At 39.2% G+C, this 18,642-nt stretch overlaps 2 protein-coding genes across 2 annotated transcripts in view; both read right to left on the reverse strand.

The window, feature by feature from the left end:
• Positions 1–890, reverse strand: part of LOC106534200 (tetratricopeptide repeat protein 39C) — an 8,634-nt gene extending 7,744 nt beyond the window's left edge. The window contains exon 1 of the mRNA XM_014030777.1: positions 453–890. Within this exon, the coding sequence (XP_013886231.1) occupies positions 453–601 (149 nt within the window). The 5' untranslated portion in view covers positions 602–890. The remainder of the gene's footprint in view (positions 1–452) is intronic.
• A 671-nt stretch (positions 891–1,561) lies between these two features.
• Positions 1,562–18,642, reverse strand: part of LOC106534161 (laminin subunit alpha-3) — a gene marked incomplete in the record, with an annotated part of 65,827 nt that continues 48,746 nt past the window's right edge. The window contains 37 exon segments of the mRNA XM_014030712.1: positions 1,562–2,933; positions 3,281–3,400; positions 5,111–5,204; positions 5,369–5,523; positions 6,154–6,319; positions 6,408–6,566; positions 6,968–7,148; positions 7,292–7,425; positions 9,423–9,543; positions 9,894–10,028; positions 10,146–10,276; positions 10,373–10,513; positions 10,607–10,724; positions 10,818–10,981; positions 11,097–11,192; positions 11,283–11,430; positions 12,010–12,137; positions 12,221–12,383; positions 12,490–12,638; positions 12,716–12,904; positions 12,979–13,130; positions 13,217–13,387; positions 13,512–13,628; positions 13,706–13,805; positions 13,892–14,033; positions 14,139–14,293; positions 14,509–14,625; positions 14,737–14,933; positions 15,050–15,217; positions 15,333–15,444; positions 15,526–15,636; positions 15,930–16,081; positions 16,378–16,431; positions 16,521–16,621; positions 16,703–16,783; positions 16,908–17,026; positions 17,436–17,549. Of these exon segments, the coding sequence (XP_013886166.1) occupies positions 2,791–2,933; positions 3,281–3,400; positions 5,111–5,204; positions 5,369–5,523; positions 6,154–6,319; positions 6,408–6,566; positions 6,968–7,148; positions 7,292–7,425; positions 9,423–9,543; positions 9,894–10,028; positions 10,146–10,276; positions 10,373–10,513; positions 10,607–10,724; positions 10,818–10,981; positions 11,097–11,192; positions 11,283–11,430; positions 12,010–12,137; positions 12,221–12,383; positions 12,490–12,638; positions 12,716–12,904; positions 12,979–13,130; positions 13,217–13,387; positions 13,512–13,628; positions 13,706–13,805; positions 13,892–14,033; positions 14,139–14,293; positions 14,509–14,625; positions 14,737–14,933; positions 15,050–15,217; positions 15,333–15,444; positions 15,526–15,636; positions 15,930–16,081; positions 16,378–16,431; positions 16,521–16,621; positions 16,703–16,783; positions 16,908–17,026; positions 17,436–17,549 (4,998 nt within the window).

The raw sequence follows: 18,642 nt of genomic DNA on the forward strand, positions 1-18,642 counted from the left end.
GGTTGTTACCGACATCTGGTGAAAATTTCATGTCATTAGCACCTCTAGTAATATATTTACTGAGAAAAATGGTGACGTGTTCAATACTTATTTTACCTGCTGTAAACAAACCTTTTGCAAAATAATTAAGAGCCAGTGACAGGCATTTCAGGAAGGACAACCTGTCAAACAGGCACTTGTCTTATGAAAACCGAGCACTGTTTAAGCAAGCATAGCCTGAATCATAAGCCGACCTCTTTAGTCACGCAGTATTTGTGCACTCATGTCACTCTGGGTGGGAGTGTTTTATTATTTGGGTATTTAAATAATACAAATCCTGCTTGTGACCAAAATCATAAGGTGTACAGTCAAATGTGCTGAGACAAACTTGTATTTTCTGTCTGCATTGCGTATGCTGGTTCATCACAAGTGAGTAAACATTATATTTGTCACTGAAGTGGACCCACACCGACCTGTATGTTCTGAAGAGCTCGTCACTCTCCTTGAACCCATTGTTGAGCAGCATATTGATTCCTTTCAGAGCCATCTCCGCGTCGTTTATCCCGTCCGTCTTGTCCCCCTCCGCGACCCCCGACGCCGCTGGTTCTGCCGGCTCCGCCATTAAGACATCCGATGCGGCCGGAGGCGAGGAGCCAAACGCGGCAGGGGAAAAGCAAAGGGCGGCAGTGGTGTTTCTGGACAGTTTACTTACAGCTTAAATAGTCTCCGTCCTTGGCGCAGCAGTGAACGAACGTTGTCATATCGATATTTTTAATTTAATTAWGAGTCTACTAACTGAACTGGACCACTCAAATGTTTATAAACAACTGCATGATCCGTGAGCTGAGTCTGACCGCTGTCTGAAGTGCCTCTGTTCCGTATTCTGCCGCCTGTCTGACCAGCGGTTCCTGCACAGACAGGAAATGTGCTGCTTTCAAATGCTGCTCGGAATTATCAAATTTCCGATCAGTACGCAGACAAGCGACCACACACTCAATGTAAAACTAATAAAGTTCCATATCAATCAATACAAATCAATTCTAAAGTTAAAAAAAGCCTAGATTTATTGTTTAAATGTTTTTCAAAGTCACTCATCAATCTATCCGCTGTTGACTTTCTGGTGCTTCAATAATTCATGGAAAATAAAACGTCTTTCTTATTTACGACATAGTTTTAGCTGTGAAGCCCTCTTCCTATTTCTGGTTTGTGTTTTTGCTCAGTGATGGCAACTTAACACAAGCCTGGTCTAGAAACTAATTTGTTAGCATTTTCATATTAGTCATATAGGAGAACTGGAGATATGCACTTGAATTAAGAGAAATGAAAGGCAGCTGTAGAGAGACAGAGTACATTTGTGTCAATGAGAGGGAGTCAGGCAGGTGCAGTGAGGGTACAGGGAGCAGAGGTCACAAAGAGTCAGGATTTCAAGTACTTATGTTCAGGAAAACAGAGAGTGATTAATGTTCTCTACAATTAATAGGGAAATTCTAAGTTGTACCAATCTATTGCCTTTGCCTGCAAGTCTCACCACAGAAACAAAACCAACTTATTGACAACTAATAACCACTCTTCTCTTGCTATATTAGAATTTTCTCAGGGCCAAGTTTAATTATATTTCTAAACCTTCCACATCATTTAAATGTTTTCCCACTTTAATATGATTAAATATTTATTTTTGAACCATTCAAACTATTTTTAATATTCCAACAAAAAAATTATAACTTTTTTTGACCACATTGTAACAACATAAATGTAAAAGCTCAAAAGATACAAATGATCATTTTTTTTGGCACAGAGAGGTAAAATATAAGAACATTGATGGACCAGTTTTTGCTATCAGTCTACATAAGACAGGAATGCATGTGTAAATGTATCTAATTACTCTGAGTTTTACACAAACCCTTGTTAATTCTGACAGAAATGCACAAAACCAGTCGGTAAACACTCGCAGTTGGATTTAAGTACTTCAGATATTTTGTTCAGTGTTATATATATTTAATTCACGACAATGGTCCCGAACATGCTGAACAGAGCTGTTGAACTTATGATAAGTACATAAGTTTGTACTAATTATTTCACTGAAAAAAAATACAAAATTCATCTTGTTCGGTGTAGTTAAAATCAATTAAATAACTTTTTTTTTCATGCAAAAGGAATGCAAGATGGGGAGGTAATTTGGAACAAAAGAGGGGGAAAATGGGAAGTAAAATGTGCTCAACCTAAAAAAACAGAACTGTACATGCTGGCTTCTGGACATATAAAATCATACCATGGCAACCTTTGAAATGTCATGGAATGAAGCATTGTGGGTGTAAACAAGTTGTTCTAATAATAAACTTTGGAGTCCAATAAAAATAAAAACGATAAATAATATTAGCTAGTTTTCTTCATCACAAATACAGCACCATCATAAAAAGGTATTAGTTTTTTTTTAAAGTGCTGGGTTGTCCACAATAAAGTCCTTACTTGTTCAGTAGATTCTGGCAGCTGATGAATCAGTGAATCAACACACCTGCCTGTGTTCCACTGTTAAAAAACTGCTCCCATAAGTGACACGAGACATGATTATTTTACAAAATAAATACAGATATTTTTTTCAACCAGAGCAGCAAAAAAAAAAAAAATTAAAACCTGTAATCTGCTGCTCACATTATTTCCCCACACACATTCACACACATTTAAAAACACTCCTCAGGTACACACATTCTGACACACAAACACATTCTCTGTCCTTAAACAGATTGCACATAGCTGGTGGAGGACATGGTCCAAAAGAGTTTGTTGAATCGTGACGCGATGAGGTGTTTCTGCTCAGCCCGGGCACTCCTTGAGGTTGACGGGGCCGAACACGGCTGACGAGCCGTCAAAGGAGACCGATATGTCGTTGATCTTCATGTCCTGGATACAGCCCACAAGGGACGATCGGACCGGGAGTGTCTGATGCGTCAGCGTCTCTGTGGGACAAAGGTGCAGGTGGTCATTTGGTGAAGTGTTTGCCCTGCCCTGCTCCGACCTGTTTGATTTTATATCCCTAATTACTTTTAATGCTTTTAAATATATAAAATAAATTTTAGAGAAACTTTTCTTGAAGACATGAGTATCTGTAGATGCTGTACTCATAGCTAAACTTTTCATTTTAATTGAATAAAACAAAAAGAACCTTTGTATTTCTGCATCGATTAAGCCTACATTTGTATATATTTTATTTTGTTGTAACAATATTTTCATATTTAATTATATTAGGTGCATTAGCTCAACTTTACAGAGTTAAAACACTACATTTTTAAAGACTAATACATACCAGGAATGCCACCCACATACAAAGGGTCTTTGGTCAAAGTGGTAGTGGAAGATGGTGGTCCAATCTTATAGTTGTCTATTGTGTCCACAGACAGTTGAACAACATTTCTCCTCTTGATTACTAGAAATCAAACAGAAAATGATTGGTTGTATGTAAATATTGTCTTTGAAAAATACATTTAACCAAGCAAATGTAACTTTAACAATAAACAATACAGTAGCTTTTTATTCCTTAAACAGCCATCACTACTGATCACCTGTTCCCCCATGTTTTTGTCGTGTGTGTCTTCTTGAACGGATGTTCTTAAATGTAATTTCATTGTGCTCCGTACAATGACAATAAAGGCGTCATCAATCAGTCACTACAGATGGATCTTGTAGTCAGAAGATGTAGTATTTCAGAAATAACAAAGTACTGGTTTTCATTGAGTAGACACACAAGCTGAATTAGTTGAAGGTGGGTTAAAATTTGTCCAAGTCATAAACAAAGTCTGGAAAAACAGCGGTAAATTATTATATCGGATTATATCGGACCAAAAAAAAGCATGTAAGGGATTGTGATTGCAGATGACGTTAATACTGAGTGGAAACGTTGAAAAGAAAAGTCAACTCACTACAACATTTATTAAAATAAACCTCAAGGTTTGGAACTAATTATCTACTTAGYATGTCCTCTGAAAGAAATGACTTTCAATGTGAGACTAAAAAAGCATTAAAGGTGAAACTTTGGAGGAATAAAAGCTTATTTCTTGTTAATTGGTCTAATTTGATCAGACTTAATACAGTCCAGGGAGATGGGGTCATCAGGTTAAGAGGTGAAGCATGAATCTCCTCTAGTGTAAAATCCTGCGGAGGTAGTGTCATGGTCTGTGGTTGCTTCTGGTGGTCAGTTCTGGGATCAATTACATCATGTGTCCAAAAGCTAAGCTCAGCTGACTGCTGCTGCAAGTCCAGGATGACGCAATCATTTTCCAAGATGACACTGGCAGAAATATGGGGGCTTGTATTGTAAAAAGGCAGCCCAAAGATCAATTGGCCACCCAAAAATGCGGATCTGAATTTTTAAGATCTGCAGAAGTCTTTTTGAATCCAACTAAATCATGTGTCACACTATATACAGCATATATATATATATATAATATGAGACCTCTCAACTGTCTCAGGAGAGGCAGAAGCACAGAGACAGGGCAGAGAGCATGGGGGACAGTCTGATGTTGTTCTCTGTGTTCCTGTTGCAATAAAACTCAGCTGACCATTCCACAGACTACCTTCATTCTTGGACCATGTATTTCTGTCTTTGTTAGATAAATATTTTCCATAACAGTTGGCGTTGTCGGCAGGAGTATATAATGTATTTCCACAACAATTTATTACACATTTTGTTAGTTATACACGTTGCTGTTTCTGTGCAGGAAATACCATGTAGAGCTCAGTTGTTTATTAGCAGTGTTCATTCATAGCAATGARATAAGGAACATGATGTTTCATGTTTAGTAGAAGTAAAACACAATACATCAAAGTTTTCTACAGTTAGCCCTTTGAGGGCCACCATAATGCTCATGTGGCCCTCTGTGAAAATCAGTTTGACATCCCTGAACTAAATCTTCAATCCTCAGAGCAACATACTGGCCTTTGCATGTACCATATTTTACAACTCAATAGATATGAACTTTGAGACAGTTTTCCTATTGAATTTATGGCCTGCGCCATGATGAAAGCCCAAAGTGGTCCAACAAAACAGATTGTACCTTTTGTTTCAGTGATATATAGTGGTAAACATGTCTAATGTGTCAAAGTATCGTGTTAAATCGTGTGATTCATCGAGTTTCACCTGAAATTTTATGAAAGTTTCCATCACATAAAGGCGCTTTTGGCTTCACTGACACCATAAATTCTCCTCCTCCTTGGTTCACACGAACCACCACCTGCAAACGACAACATTATCATGCACTGTTTCAAAACTGGCCATGGGGAACACATCTACTATAGACACACAAAATAGAATATTTATTTCTTTTTTTCTACAAGCAGGTATTCCAAAGATTCAAACAGCGCTCTGTTTTGACAACTAACAGAAATCCATTTTCACCTCTCCTCTGAGCATGTAGATGGTGAGAAAGTGGCCCATCGCAGRTCCAGACGGGGTTCTGCTAGAATCGCCGGCATGAAGCAGGAGTCCAGACTGAGTGCGTGGGCGAATATTAAACAGCAGCTCCAAGGTAGCGCCCACATCAAAAGAGTCATCTGAAAGAGAGAAAATAAACATCAGCATTAATACGGGTATCATATAAGACCTAAAAAATTAAGAAGAAGAAAAAAAACATGAACAAATCCACTCCTCATCAAAATTTTAAGACCAGTTGAAAAATGTCAAGAATTCATATTTTGCATCACTGGATCACAAGAAGGTTCTAAGCAGAGCTGAGCCTATTTCAGTTTAATACTTGTTTGCAACAAAATGCTTACTCGTTCATTTTATCACTCTCATTTCTTCTTTTTGCATTTCAAAGTTTTACTTAGAAACGTATTTAAAATTTGGATCAGGAGTGTACATGCAATATTCGTAAAAAATAAAACCAATAAGGGCCAAAACTTTACAAAAATGTACTCAAAACCTAAACAATCTCATTAATTATTCAAATAAAACAGATTATCAGACATGTGAGAACTTAACAAAATGCACAGCAGATCATCTGAAGAGGCAAAAAAGATACACGTTGACTTTCTGTGTAATCGTACGATTAGAAAAATTGAAAAACTCCATTTACGTTTTAATTTGTTTGCATGCTTATATTTACTCTCCTTTGCATTTATTATTCACCCTGATATGTAGAAACGTGCAGTGTTTTAACATTCTCCTTGTGATTTACTCACGGGTAATGACGTGTGCACCATTTCCTGAGAAATACGCCCCTCTTTGTGTCTGCCCCTCAAAGCAGGGTCCTGCACCGTAGTTGGCAGCCGGATTTGACATGTGGGCTCCGTTCATTTTAAACTTGCGAATGCAGCCGGACACGCTCTGCTTTGGAAGGTCCTTCATCTGAAAGTAAAACCAACATTTGTTAAAAAACAAACAAACACATAAACAAACTATAGTATTTCTTTGAGTAATTTATTACCCCCCTTACCTTTAACTCTTTGTAGAAGGATGCTGGGGCACTGCCYAGGTACACAGGTGACATGAACTGCTGCATTGATTTCAACTCAGCACTTGTCAGCTGACCATCCTGAGCTCTGATCCCATCCACCACCAATCGGAATTTCTTCTTTTCCAGGCTAAAAACAACCTGCAGACAATACAGTTATATAAATTATAATTTTTCATAGTGTGTCACATTGTTGATATAATGTGATGTTTCGTTTTGGGGTATTTTCCTCATCTTCCCTTATGTGGTTTTTAGTTTTTCTGTTGTTAAATGTGGCACAACTGTGTTTGCTGCATGACCTGTTTCACTTGTTCCCCCATGTTTGCCTTGTATATTTTCTTGAATGGGTGTTTCTTAACTGCCCCCCTCCCCCATTCCCTGAATGTACAGCTCCTTGTGAATTTATTTCTGTGAAAGGCGCTATATAAGTAAAACTTTACTTTACTTATTTACTTATTTATTAAATTAAATACCTGAGCAGCAGATGTTTAGAGCTAGTTTTTGTTTTAACATCTATGATTGGGATGTACATATCCACTGACCGAGTGCCATTTCCCATCATTATATTTCTCTCGGTTGAAGATCTCCTTTTGTTTGGCCACAGACAGTCTGATCCGGCCCTTGGACATGTATAAGGCGAGGTGAGATTGCTCTCCTCTGGTTGCAGCAAAGAACAACAGACCCTCAGAAGACCGAGTCCTGACATCCAGAGAGAAGTGGGGTCTAGAGGAGAAAGAATAAATAAATAAATAAATAAATAAATAAATAAATAAATAAATAAATAAATAAATAAACAAAATCCTCTGAATTCAGCTGAGCATGCTTTGCATTCCCACATGTTTCTGTGTCAGAACCTGGCCTCTCACCTGGGCTGCAGCACCTGCAGAGGAAGGCTGAAGCTCAGGCTGCTGACGGGCCCCCCCACGCGGTAGGCATGTTGAACTTGGGCTGGTAACTCGCAAGACGAAACGCTTTCGATTATCACTTCGTTCACATCGTCCTAAAGTAGCACAAAGACAAACAACAGAAGCATTTCAGTGCAAGCTGGAGCATGARTCCTCTTGAGCTCACAGCTCTGATGAACCAGACGCATTCCAAACCTGTTGGTGGAGAATGTAGCTGCAAAAATCAACCAGTCACGTTTCCCCTACATGTTCAGCCACTGCAACGTGATTTTATTGACTCAACGAGTTAAGTGACCATATTATTACGAATCCTTTAAATGCTCATACCATRTATTCAAAATGCTTATATCCCAGGTCTTAAAATTAATATTGAAGCTTTGTTTTGTCTCCATTGTATTCAGTTTACATGCATGAAAAAATTAAGAAATCAGATTAGCTTTATTTCTACACAAATGCAGATTAATTACTGTAATATGTGATTTAAAACAAGCAAACACTCATCAGGCCACACAAAGTTGTTGCAATTTGTATTTTGTCAGATTAATAATCAGCTGTAGCTGGTTTTCATGCATTCTTGCGCATTGAATTAAAATCAGAGTGAGCATGAGATTTAATATAGTCCCACATCATTCTGTCGAGGTTAAAATTTAGAATTACAACTGCATGACAGAATAATTCATTAGGTGTTAAGTTTTGTTCTGTTTGATTTCATGTGCTTGCTTCGCTGCTTGTGATTTGAGGGATTCTTTTAGTTTGTTGTGTCATCAGGAGCAGATTTCTTTGCAACATGTTTCTGAAAATGACCCGAGTTTTTTTTTTTTTTGTGATCAAATAAAAACACTGATTCAGGCCCATGTACAGCAGTAATTCCTACATCTTAGAAAATATATTTTACTACATATTTTAATATAGAAACTTCTTGTATTTATTTCTGAACACATTGCTCTACTGATCTTTCGACTTTTCTTTTTCCCCCTTCAAGTGCAGTTTCTAGTGTTGACTTCTTATTCTTGTATGAAATCGTGTAGCAGCTGTAATTTTATATTTTAGATCATTCATCAAAGACTGATGTGGAATTTATAATGTACTGTAACAAATTTAAAGTGAGGAGGAGTATGCAGGGGTCAGAGTGATTGAGTGAGAGAACAATCAGGGTTATAATCATTGATTTAAAATGAAACAAAGATTTTAATTTTAAATGTGATTTTAAAACAAATTATAAAAGCAAAGTTTAGGTGAAAGTGTAGCGTTAACTCAAGTTCTGATTCTGATTTTATGATTTATTCCTATAAGTCAGAAGTTCTTTACTTAAATATTAAATAAATCAATAAAATCATACAAACTTCCCATTTAGTATTTATTTTAATAAAAGTCTAAAATGTATTAATGAAGGGAAGCTTTTTAACTCAACCATCAAATTCAAAAACTTAGTCTTTTCATGAACAATCAATATAATCTGAGTGTTTACCGATGAACTGATTAGAAAAGTGAAAGAATTACAATCATCGCTTTGTTTTTTCCTAAGTGGAGCTTCTTTTTAATGTAATGATCAGACATGATTGTATCTAACAGGTGTGRTTAGTGAGTTAGAAGGGATGTGCTTGTGAATAACTGTTATGAGAATTACATGAAAGAAAGAGAAGAGACATGAAATCATTTCAAAGTTGTTATTGACAAGTTTGTGATTGTTGACTTTAAATAGAGAAGAAATATGATGAAATACAAAAAAAAAAAAACATTTTTTTTCTGTTCCATATGAGTATGGAAGCATTCATGCAAGTATTGTTTTTATTGGAGCACTCTGCAAATCAATGAGCTTGTGCGAAAGCCGAAAAAGATGGCTCAGGTTTCAAGTCAACGTTAGATTCTTGTCCTCATCAGCGGGTCTAAGGGACTCCTCCTTCTTCATCTCTGGAAATGAGGCAGCAAAGTTTAATGTAAGCACGTACATAACGTCACAAAGAGACAAGATTAGGTTGAAAATGTGACTTACTTTTAATGACAGGATTCTACAAATCTTTATGAGGCCAAGTTAATAATGCTTAATGATGATTTATCTGGAATAAAACGTGCATGATTGCGAAATTCTCACCTTTTTAGAGGCGCGGTCCTGCATTTGTTGAGCAGGGCTGAAGTCTGTATACATGTCCAACTCGACGTCTCCAGAAGCCATAAAGGTGCTGAAGTCTTCAGCTGTGTACAGGTTGGCTGGCCTGTAATAATAATGAAAAGCGTATCATCTTAAAATGAAATTAAAAATCAAAACAGCAGACGCAAACTGTACTCAAAGTCATTAAAAATTAAAAGCCTAGCATTACTTGAAGGACTGCATTTAACCATAGAATGTTGGGATGACTCTCAGCTCCCAAAACCCCAAATTTTAGATCAGTATCTATAAAACCAACAAAGTTGGAGCCAATGTTTGTACCTTTTAATGTTCAATTAAGTCRACTTCAAAAAGCAGCGGCTCATGAGATATTTTGGTAACACAAACACAGGCAAGAAAAATCTTGCCTATTGCCAAGAGTGTGAAAAATAAAGGTGAAAAGCACAGAAATATTACCGCCTGGTGTAGAAGTTGGAAATGCAGCCTTTGTACTCCTTATTCCCAAGAACCACGGCGCCTCCAGTCTCAGTAAAGGGTCTGGTATCACTTTGTTCCTGACCATAATCAGCATCATCCACACGCAGCTCAGTCCTGAAAGAAATCATTAAAGCTGTAGTTAAAAAAAATACTCATGTGACTGCCCCAACATGCATTATGAATGGTTGCATTATCTTGATAAACTCTGAATGGAAAACTGCTTCTTTATACCTTCCAGCTCGTTTGGTGACAGTCAAGTAATGCCACAGCCCATCGTGGTACTGTTTGTTAGATTTCCACTTCTTGCCATTGAGTTGTAGAGTCAAGTAACCGTTTTCTAATGCAAGAACAACCTCATATGTCTGGAAGAAGGAGAAAAACAAGTGGAGACTCAATAAAGTTCTTGCTGTTTYGATAAAACAATAAGATCAAGCGTTAAAATGAACCTAAACACTGACTGGGTACTTGTCCTGCAAAATAAGGCTCTGATTCTCTGTGCTTTTGAATCCGAGGGACACGCTGACGTCTTTGTCCAGAATGAAGCCTGGGAGCTCAGCAGAGAGGGAGCCGTCCGAGCCAAAGTGTGCTTGGCGTGCAACCTAAGCAGAACGGACATCAGATCAGCAGTTGAAACAAAAACGTGGCTGTGAGAAGGGCAGCAATGAGAGTTTTCACTAAGATGACCATCATACCAGTGAATCTGTTGGACAACCTTTGCTGATGCCCAATGGTTCATCAATAGGTTGAAATACATCTTGTAACTTCAGATTCTTCAAGCATCCTTTGTATGGTCGAACAGTGATGTTGAATCTTAAAAAGAGCACAAAAAATGAAGGTTATTCTTGAAGAAGCTGGGTGAAACCATTGAAACTTAGAGGCAGGGGGATATTAATGACCACATACTTGTCCCTCAGCTCCTGTGGTGCACCTCCGACATAAAGTTCTTTAAAACTTGCAATACTGTACGCAGGTTTGTTGGCAATTTGTACATTAGAGCCCACAGAGATTCTCACAAGTCCTGTGGTTGTTAGGACAAATTGTATTTCTGGCCAGTCAACTGTCTGAAACTGAAAAGTGCAGCAAAAATACAGATCAATAACTCACTTCTGCAGGAGTAATATAACTTAAACATGTAAAAGACAAAAACACAAACACACAAAAAAGAAATAATAAGTTTCTTACTGGATATATGTTTTTTAAGATGACTGGAGAGTCACTAAACTGATTGCCACGTACATATAGAGAACCCCCCTCCATCGTCAAAACTACGTAATTGTCCTGCAACACACAGTAAGTTAAAAAAATCAATCATTTGAATTAAGCATAATAATAATAATTCATTTTTATAAATATATGAGAAATATTTACCCCCTCTCCTATAAATGTGAGCAGGCCGTCTGGTAAGCGAGTAAAGATGCTCATGCTGATTCTTATAAACGTCCTCTTTATTTCTCCTATTATCACTTTACCATATCCAGTGCCTTCATATAGGTCCGAATCAACTGGAGGTACATATCTGAACAGAATCAAGCGTCAGTAAGAAAATTAGTTTCATGAAAATCTGGGTACGCTTATTGTCACTTCAACAAATGTATGCTTACATTTACTTAAAGGAACATTGTGTAACATTTAGGCGCATCTTTTAGCAGGAAGATAAGATAATCACTAATAAAAATGTCTAAAAACACATCTAATCATTAAAAACCAAGATGTCATTGGATTAATTTTACTTTAGCTGTTTACAACTACATGGCAACGCTGTTTGAGGCCGCCATTTTGCACAGCCATGTTTCTGCAGTAGCTCGGAAAGGACGAACAAAAGGCTAGCAAAATAAAAAAATGTTTGTGTCTGGATTGTAGTAACTTCTTAAATTCCTAATGAAGTTAATAATATCACTTATTCTAAAGCTGCTGCTGATATTACATATCACATAGAGATGCCGTCTTATTTTTATTTTTTGTTGGGGGTGGATTTCAGTTGGTTGCAATAAGGAACCTCAACCACTAGATGTCACTGGATATTACACACTGTTCCTTTAATATTTGAGCAAGAGCTGGAAAATATACCAATGGGGTGTTTAAGTACTAACTGTACCTTTTGCAGGGAGTTTCCAAATTGACTTTCTCCACTCTTTGGAAGTTGTACAGACTCAAAACCTTGTCATTAAAAGAAACAAACTCAATGCAGCCTGTGTATTTTGGGTAGTTCATGGAAGCTGGTGGCTGAGGAGAAACCAAAGAGAGTGAGGTGTTAAAGACACAATGTTTATTAAAGATCAAAAAATACTGGTGTTTCTGCTTCTTACAGTGAAGTTGGCGGGGTAGCCTCCAACGTAAAAAACAAAGTCACTGGGACTGACATCCAGGAGGTCCTTGTTCTCCTCTCCTTGGTTGTTGCTCGTAATTGGGTCTTTAGGCGTATTCGAGCTTATTTCTTTGATCAGAGCAAGCTGGGCGTCTTGGTAAATCCTAAATCACATGAAGAAAAAATTTCATCACACCTCCTTTTTCCTTTTACAGACAGAGCTAATTCAAAATAGACAAGAGTGGGGATTAGTTCAAACCGCTGGTTCACCTGCGTAGGTTCACTCTGTCGAACATGGCTTGCTCAGACCCTGATGTTGTGATGGAACTTGTTCTCATCTCATATTCAACTCCGTTGAGCTTGTAGACGCCGTACAGAACGTTGCTCCTCAGCACCAGGCCTATGTAATTCTTCGAGGACTGCAACACACAGTACGTTAGCACCAAAATCCAAATCTCAGTGTCCAAATTGTCTCGCATGGTTTTGATTCACTCACATCTCTGTTGCCAATGTACAACACAAACATGCCGGCCGGAGCCTGTCTGCGTCGGCGCGATCCGTCGCCCCTGCCGGTAGGTCTCTGCAGGGACAGATTCAAGGCCGTGTAGGCTCGCAGATCGTCCAAGTTCTTCGGCAGACGCAGCTCTACGTGACCGTCCCCGCTAAACTTCATTGGGATCGCGATCTGGAGGCGCGAAATGGTCRAATGAGAAACAGCCCCAGTAATCGCAAGGCCGTATTTAGAGAAGCGGATCTCACCTTGTTTGCTGCATCCCTGGCTTGTTCAATGAGCTCTTTGATGTTCCTGATGCTCTCGGATATGTTGTTAATGGGCGAGAACTGCGAGGTCAAGTTCTCCACGGCTGAGATCTTGTCGTTCAGAGAAGGGATGGTGTTCCACAAATTCTTCACTGGAGTGGAAAGATACAAGATGCCAAAATAAAGGACAGAAGAAAACAGCGTCTTTTCTGTCTTTTCATAACGTTCCAAGTCTCACCTGACTGGTCCACATCGTTCAAGACGTTGTTCAGGTTGGAGTCCACAGGAGTGAGATTGATTTTATCGAGCTCCGTTTTGATGGCATTGAGTTTGTCCATGGTGTTGGTGGCGGAATCATTGGCAGCAGCTGCTTTCTTCTTCGCCTCCTTAATCATAGCCTCGATGTCATCTACTAGGCACAACGATGCAGAGCAGAATATGCAATAAAATACAAGGAATAGACATGAATGGATTTGACAAACAGGATTAGCTCAGACTTTATTCTTCAGATTGTTTGCCCTCATCCAATTTACCCGCTTTGATGCCGTTTAATTCAGTCTGTGCATCAGCTAGGCTTTTTTCAAGGGTTGCCTTCTTTTTCTCAGCTTCGCTCAGACGGTTCTTCAGGTCAGTGAGTTCACCGGCTGTGCCTGTAACAGAAAAAACTCAGCAAATAAGCTTAGGGAAAAAAAACTTAWCAAAAGTTTAAAGTGGTTTAAACTCATACCCTGCAGGGTTTTTTCTGCGTCCTCTGCACTCTTCAGCAGGTCGTCACTCTTCTCCTTGAGTGCTTTTGCTTTATCTGTGAGGTTCTGCTGTTTGACATTCTTAAAAAGGAAGAAGAAGAAAAAAAACATGTCAGAACACCAAGAATATGTTTGGAGTGGTCGCTTGTAAGATTCTGTTTGCTTACATTCAGTGCAGTGTCTGCAGCGTCTTTGGCCTCGTTAGCAGCTGCCTCTGCAGCGTTAATGGCATCTATGATGTTCTTGTAGGCCTCAATGGCGTCTTTCGCATCACGCACTTCAGAGAGTCCACTTGCATTTTTCACGCCACTGTCATAGATAACAACATGGGACAAAAACGTGAAGAAGTGCACCGTTGTTGCTTTTTGCAGAGATCTTGACTTCATGTCTTTGTTGTATGAGTAATAAACCTACTCCTCAAGCTCTTGGGCTAGTTTGGCTAGGTTTCTTGCATGTTCCTCCGCTGTCTCCACAACGGGTGTTTTGGCCGCTGCACTGGTGATCTCCTCTACTTTTTTGGTCAAATCATTCTTGGCACCATCCAGCTGTGCGGCCAGCTGTTCATAGTCCTACAACAAAGAAAGGAGGAGGGTGAACGGATGCCAGCAATCCAGAGCACATGGAAATATCACTGACCTTACATCAGAGCGCAACATTAAAATTTAACATCTAACTGGATTTGAGCTGATTATTACTCAGCTACAGAATGTTGCTGCTTTGTGTGAATTAGTAAATCTCACCATCTGCAAGAGTAGAAAAGAAAACATTTGTAAAAAAAATGTACCGTTTTATTGTCTGAGAGTATTTTAACTAAATCCTCCGTCTTCTGTAGTTCATCCTCTGCCATGGTCATCTGGTCCACCACAGTTTTCCGCTCTTTTTCTAAGTCATCAATACGTTTCTGTCGGGAACATGTAAAACATTTTAACTCAGGTTACTAGTTAGTGGGAAAACAACTAGTGCGTTTATTGCACAAGCTTATAAAAAGCATCTGGGCAAGTCATTTCCTTACCTGCAGATTTTCCAGTGTCTTAGCGTTGAGAGTGTTCTGGGCATTGGCTTTTTTCACCAAGTCCTTTGCCTTCTTCAAAGCCTCGTCCAGTTCCTTCAGCTTGGCGCTGTAATCATTCAGAAGGCTCCGGATCTTGTCTGCTGCTGCCTCATTTTGGTCACACACCTCGCTCATGTTATTCTTGACATAATCTAGGACTAAAGTGGAGAGACGACAGAGTCCAAACGTTTATTTATTTATTTATTTTTTTCAGTTTCAAACTGGATCACCATGACCATCATGCTCTCCGAAAGGTTTAATGAGTGTTTCTTACGTTTCTTTGCTTCGTCTCTTTCTGTTTCGGCAGCGGTCTTCGGAGTGGTAAAGTCTCTGTTTTGCATCTCCTTCACCATGCGCTCAGCTTCTTCCAAAATTTTAGTCAGGCTGTCACTGGGAAACGCATCTCCTCTACCGTCTTGGTTCCTCAACTGGTCTTGTAAATCTAAAAGCACACCATATTTGACTTGGTCAAGCAAATATCTGATAGAATGTTGAAAACTGACATCATATAAAGGAAAACAAAAAAGAGTTGCCTTTGATTGTGTGTTTCTATTTACCTCTTATTTTCTTTAGTAGGTTTTGAATCTCTAATTCCAAATCCTTTGCCCTAGTGTGGGTTTTCTCACCATTTGCTAATGCCTTGTCAGTTTCAGCAGCCCTTTCATCTGCCTAAATAAAAGCACATTACACAGTTGTATGCTTTTCAATCTTGTAGCCTCAATATGTTTAATGGGTTATTCTGAAGTCTACCTTGTCCTTGAGGGAGGAAACATCATCTGCGAGGTTGGACATGTCTTTTTCCAGCTGGTCAACTTTGGATTTTTGGGTGCTGATGGCAGAGCTAAACTTGTCGACAAGAATCTTCAAAAGGTGACAAAGGTAGAAATGACAATTTTGCAGGTAAAAGTCTGAAATCTGAGGCATAAAACAAGTGTTTTCCCCCTTTTTCTTTAATCATATGAAAGTTACATAACGGGTGCACAGTCACAATAACTAAATTGATAAACACTAGAATTTGATGATATTTTCAGCTTATTAGCAGCAGTGTTGAGTTTTCAAACAAGCACCCACCTCCATTGATGATTATCTAATTAACAGTATCTGCTTTGTGACTGTAAAATATCTCCTGATGCTTTGTTTTGTTAACATGTTACCTTGGTGTCTGACACGGCCTTCTCCAGCTTCCCTAGTCGATCTTTAGAGGCGGTACTGACGGAAACGTTGTCCATCTGATTCTTGATCTTTTCCAGCTCACTGTCAAGCTTTTCCAAGTCTCGCAGTAAAGTAAGAGCACAATTATCACACTCTGGAACATWAAAAACAGACAGTAGCCCAAAAAATGGCATGTGTTATCCATGTGAACAACACTCAAAATCAAAAATTGTTTTTGTTAAAACTAATCTGGAGCAAAGCACAAGTTCTCTGTGACCCTGCAACATTAAAATGAGTAGAGAGGATGGATGGATGGATGGATGGATGGATGGATGGATGGATGGATGGATGGATGGATGGATGGATGGATGGATGGATGGATGGATGGATGGATGGATGGATGATAGTATTGTTGTTGTTTTGTTGTGCAACTGTGTTGTGTAACTGTACCTTGGCAGTGCTCCTCCATGTTTGTGTCTCCTGGCTCCAATGTGTTTTTGCAGACTACAGAACAAACAAACAAGTTTACGTGTAAATATAAATTAAATGACAAAAGAAAACATTTTTTACACAACAACAGTTTAGCATTTGACCTCCAGTCCTGGGATCACAGTTGTTACTGTTGCCGTTGCAGTTACATGGCTGACAGCTTCCTCCTGGTTTCATCGGATTGCCAAAGTAACCAGGAGCACAACTATGAGAAGTAAAAGACACACAATAAGCAGCAAATCCCAACAACAAGGCAACAGTACGACCTCCGTTTCTTCGTACTCACCTCTCACACCGGTTTCCAGTGTAGCCTGTCCTGCAGAAACACCGGAGGTCTCCGACTACATTTCTGCAGCCAACTGCAAAACTGACCGTCGACAAAACAGGCATGAGTTACAAAATTCACCTTTCTAATTGACTACATTTATTATTATTATTATTATTATTATTATTATTATTATTATTATTATTATTATTATTATTATTATTACCTGTTTGTAGGTATACTTAATGGACACGGGCACAAACTGCACGTCCTCTGCACGGCGTTGCCATAATAACCTTCTTTGCAGCGTTCACATCGTTCGCCAGCTGTGTTGTACTGACAGTTCTGAAAACGGTATAATCCGTTCATTAACCCGGTTTCCAAGGAAGAAAGATAAATAAGTAAAAATTCAAAAATGAAAAAGTTGAAGCAGAAAAACTAATGAAAAAATTAAAATATATATGTTTTTCTAAATCAATAAATGGAGTGCTGGATGAACTCGGAGGTGAGTTCAGTCACTCGCGTGTGTTTGTTTGTGAGCGATGAATATGTGTCTGTGCATGCACAGTCTTGACTGTCTTGTGCAACAATTATATGAGGGTTTGAAAAGTAAAAAGCTTGTCCTTTATCCTCGTCTCAACTCTGACTAAACATTAGCTCACTCTACAGTCAGCCGAATCGTTTCTTTCCAGTCATGACGGGATGCCTGCACGCCTGTAAAGATGGAAATGAGAAGCTCGAGTACGCTTCTTACCAGACACCTCCCTGTCCAGTCCTCACACTCGTCAGCCAGACCGTTGCACTCGCAGGGCACACAGCGACCCAGGTAAGATCCGTTCCTGTCCCGGTAAAAGCCAGGAGCGCATTTCTGGTACAGAAAACAACAAAAAAGGTAGATGTAGACACATGATTGCCCACAAAGAATGCACAGCATGTTAGGAAGGTGAACTCATTCACCCAAGTTCATCACTATCATATTCATGTCAGCAGAAAATCTAATCCTGCCCAATGATTTGCACAATCTTGTGTTAAAGCAGCTGTCAATCATAAAAAAAAAGTTAATCTCCTTATTTTGAATTTGGCAAGCTCTGGTTGCCTAACTTTGTGCAACATTTATAATTTGCCAGATTACAAACTGTCATATATTATAATTTTTTTTCTTTTTCACTCATTGCAGCGTCTTCAGAGATTTTTGCCAAGAATGCATTAAAACCTATGCTCCTGTAATGTGTTCAGCTTTAATTTGAAAGTCAAGAACACAACAATGAGCTTGGGCTGATTTTACTGTCATTAACTATTAACAGCAAAAAAGAAAAAGAAAAAAAATGCCCTTTGCTTTAAGAGATAAGTACACTAACTGTCCACGAGTGACACTTTGAGCTGAAAAAAGGCGGCGACTGAAGTAAAATACTAGACTTTTCGCAACAGAATGCCTCTCATCTTTGCAGATTTTTACCTGAACTTGAGAGTTCTCACCGACTGAAGGATACTGAATGCTCTGCCCCTCATCCTGCACCACTTGATCATTAACAGAAGGAAACACAATCTGCTGAGTTCCCTGTTCGTGAAGCAAAGGGTACTGTATCCTCTGAGCCGATCCGTCGTGAAGCCTGGTGTCGCGGGGTCGCTCTCGCCCGCCGAGGGGTCTGTTCCCGGCGCAGCAAAGGCCGAGCAAAGTCCAAAACGCCAGGGTCCGCAACAGGACCCCTCTCCGCCGAAGCCCGCTCGCGCATGTGTCCGACATGGCCAGAGGTTTAGCCCGTGAAAAATAATGCTTTGCTCCCCCCCTTTGCCTCGGCTTCTTAAAGTCCCACACGCAAACCGGGACACACCCCATTTACCTGAGTCAGGTGTGCTGATCAGCGTGAGTGTATGCAGCGTACAAGCTCCCACATGCAAGTGTTTTCTTGCTCTCAAACACTGACACACACACACACACACACACACACACACACACACAC

This window comes from Austrofundulus limnaeus, unplaced genomic scaffold, assembly GCF_001266775.1.
Source record: "Austrofundulus limnaeus strain Quisiro unplaced genomic scaffold, Austrofundulus_limnaeus-1.0 Scaffold6, whole genome shotgun sequence".
Taxonomy (NCBI): domain Eukaryota; kingdom Metazoa; phylum Chordata; class Actinopteri; order Cyprinodontiformes; family Rivulidae; genus Austrofundulus; species Austrofundulus limnaeus.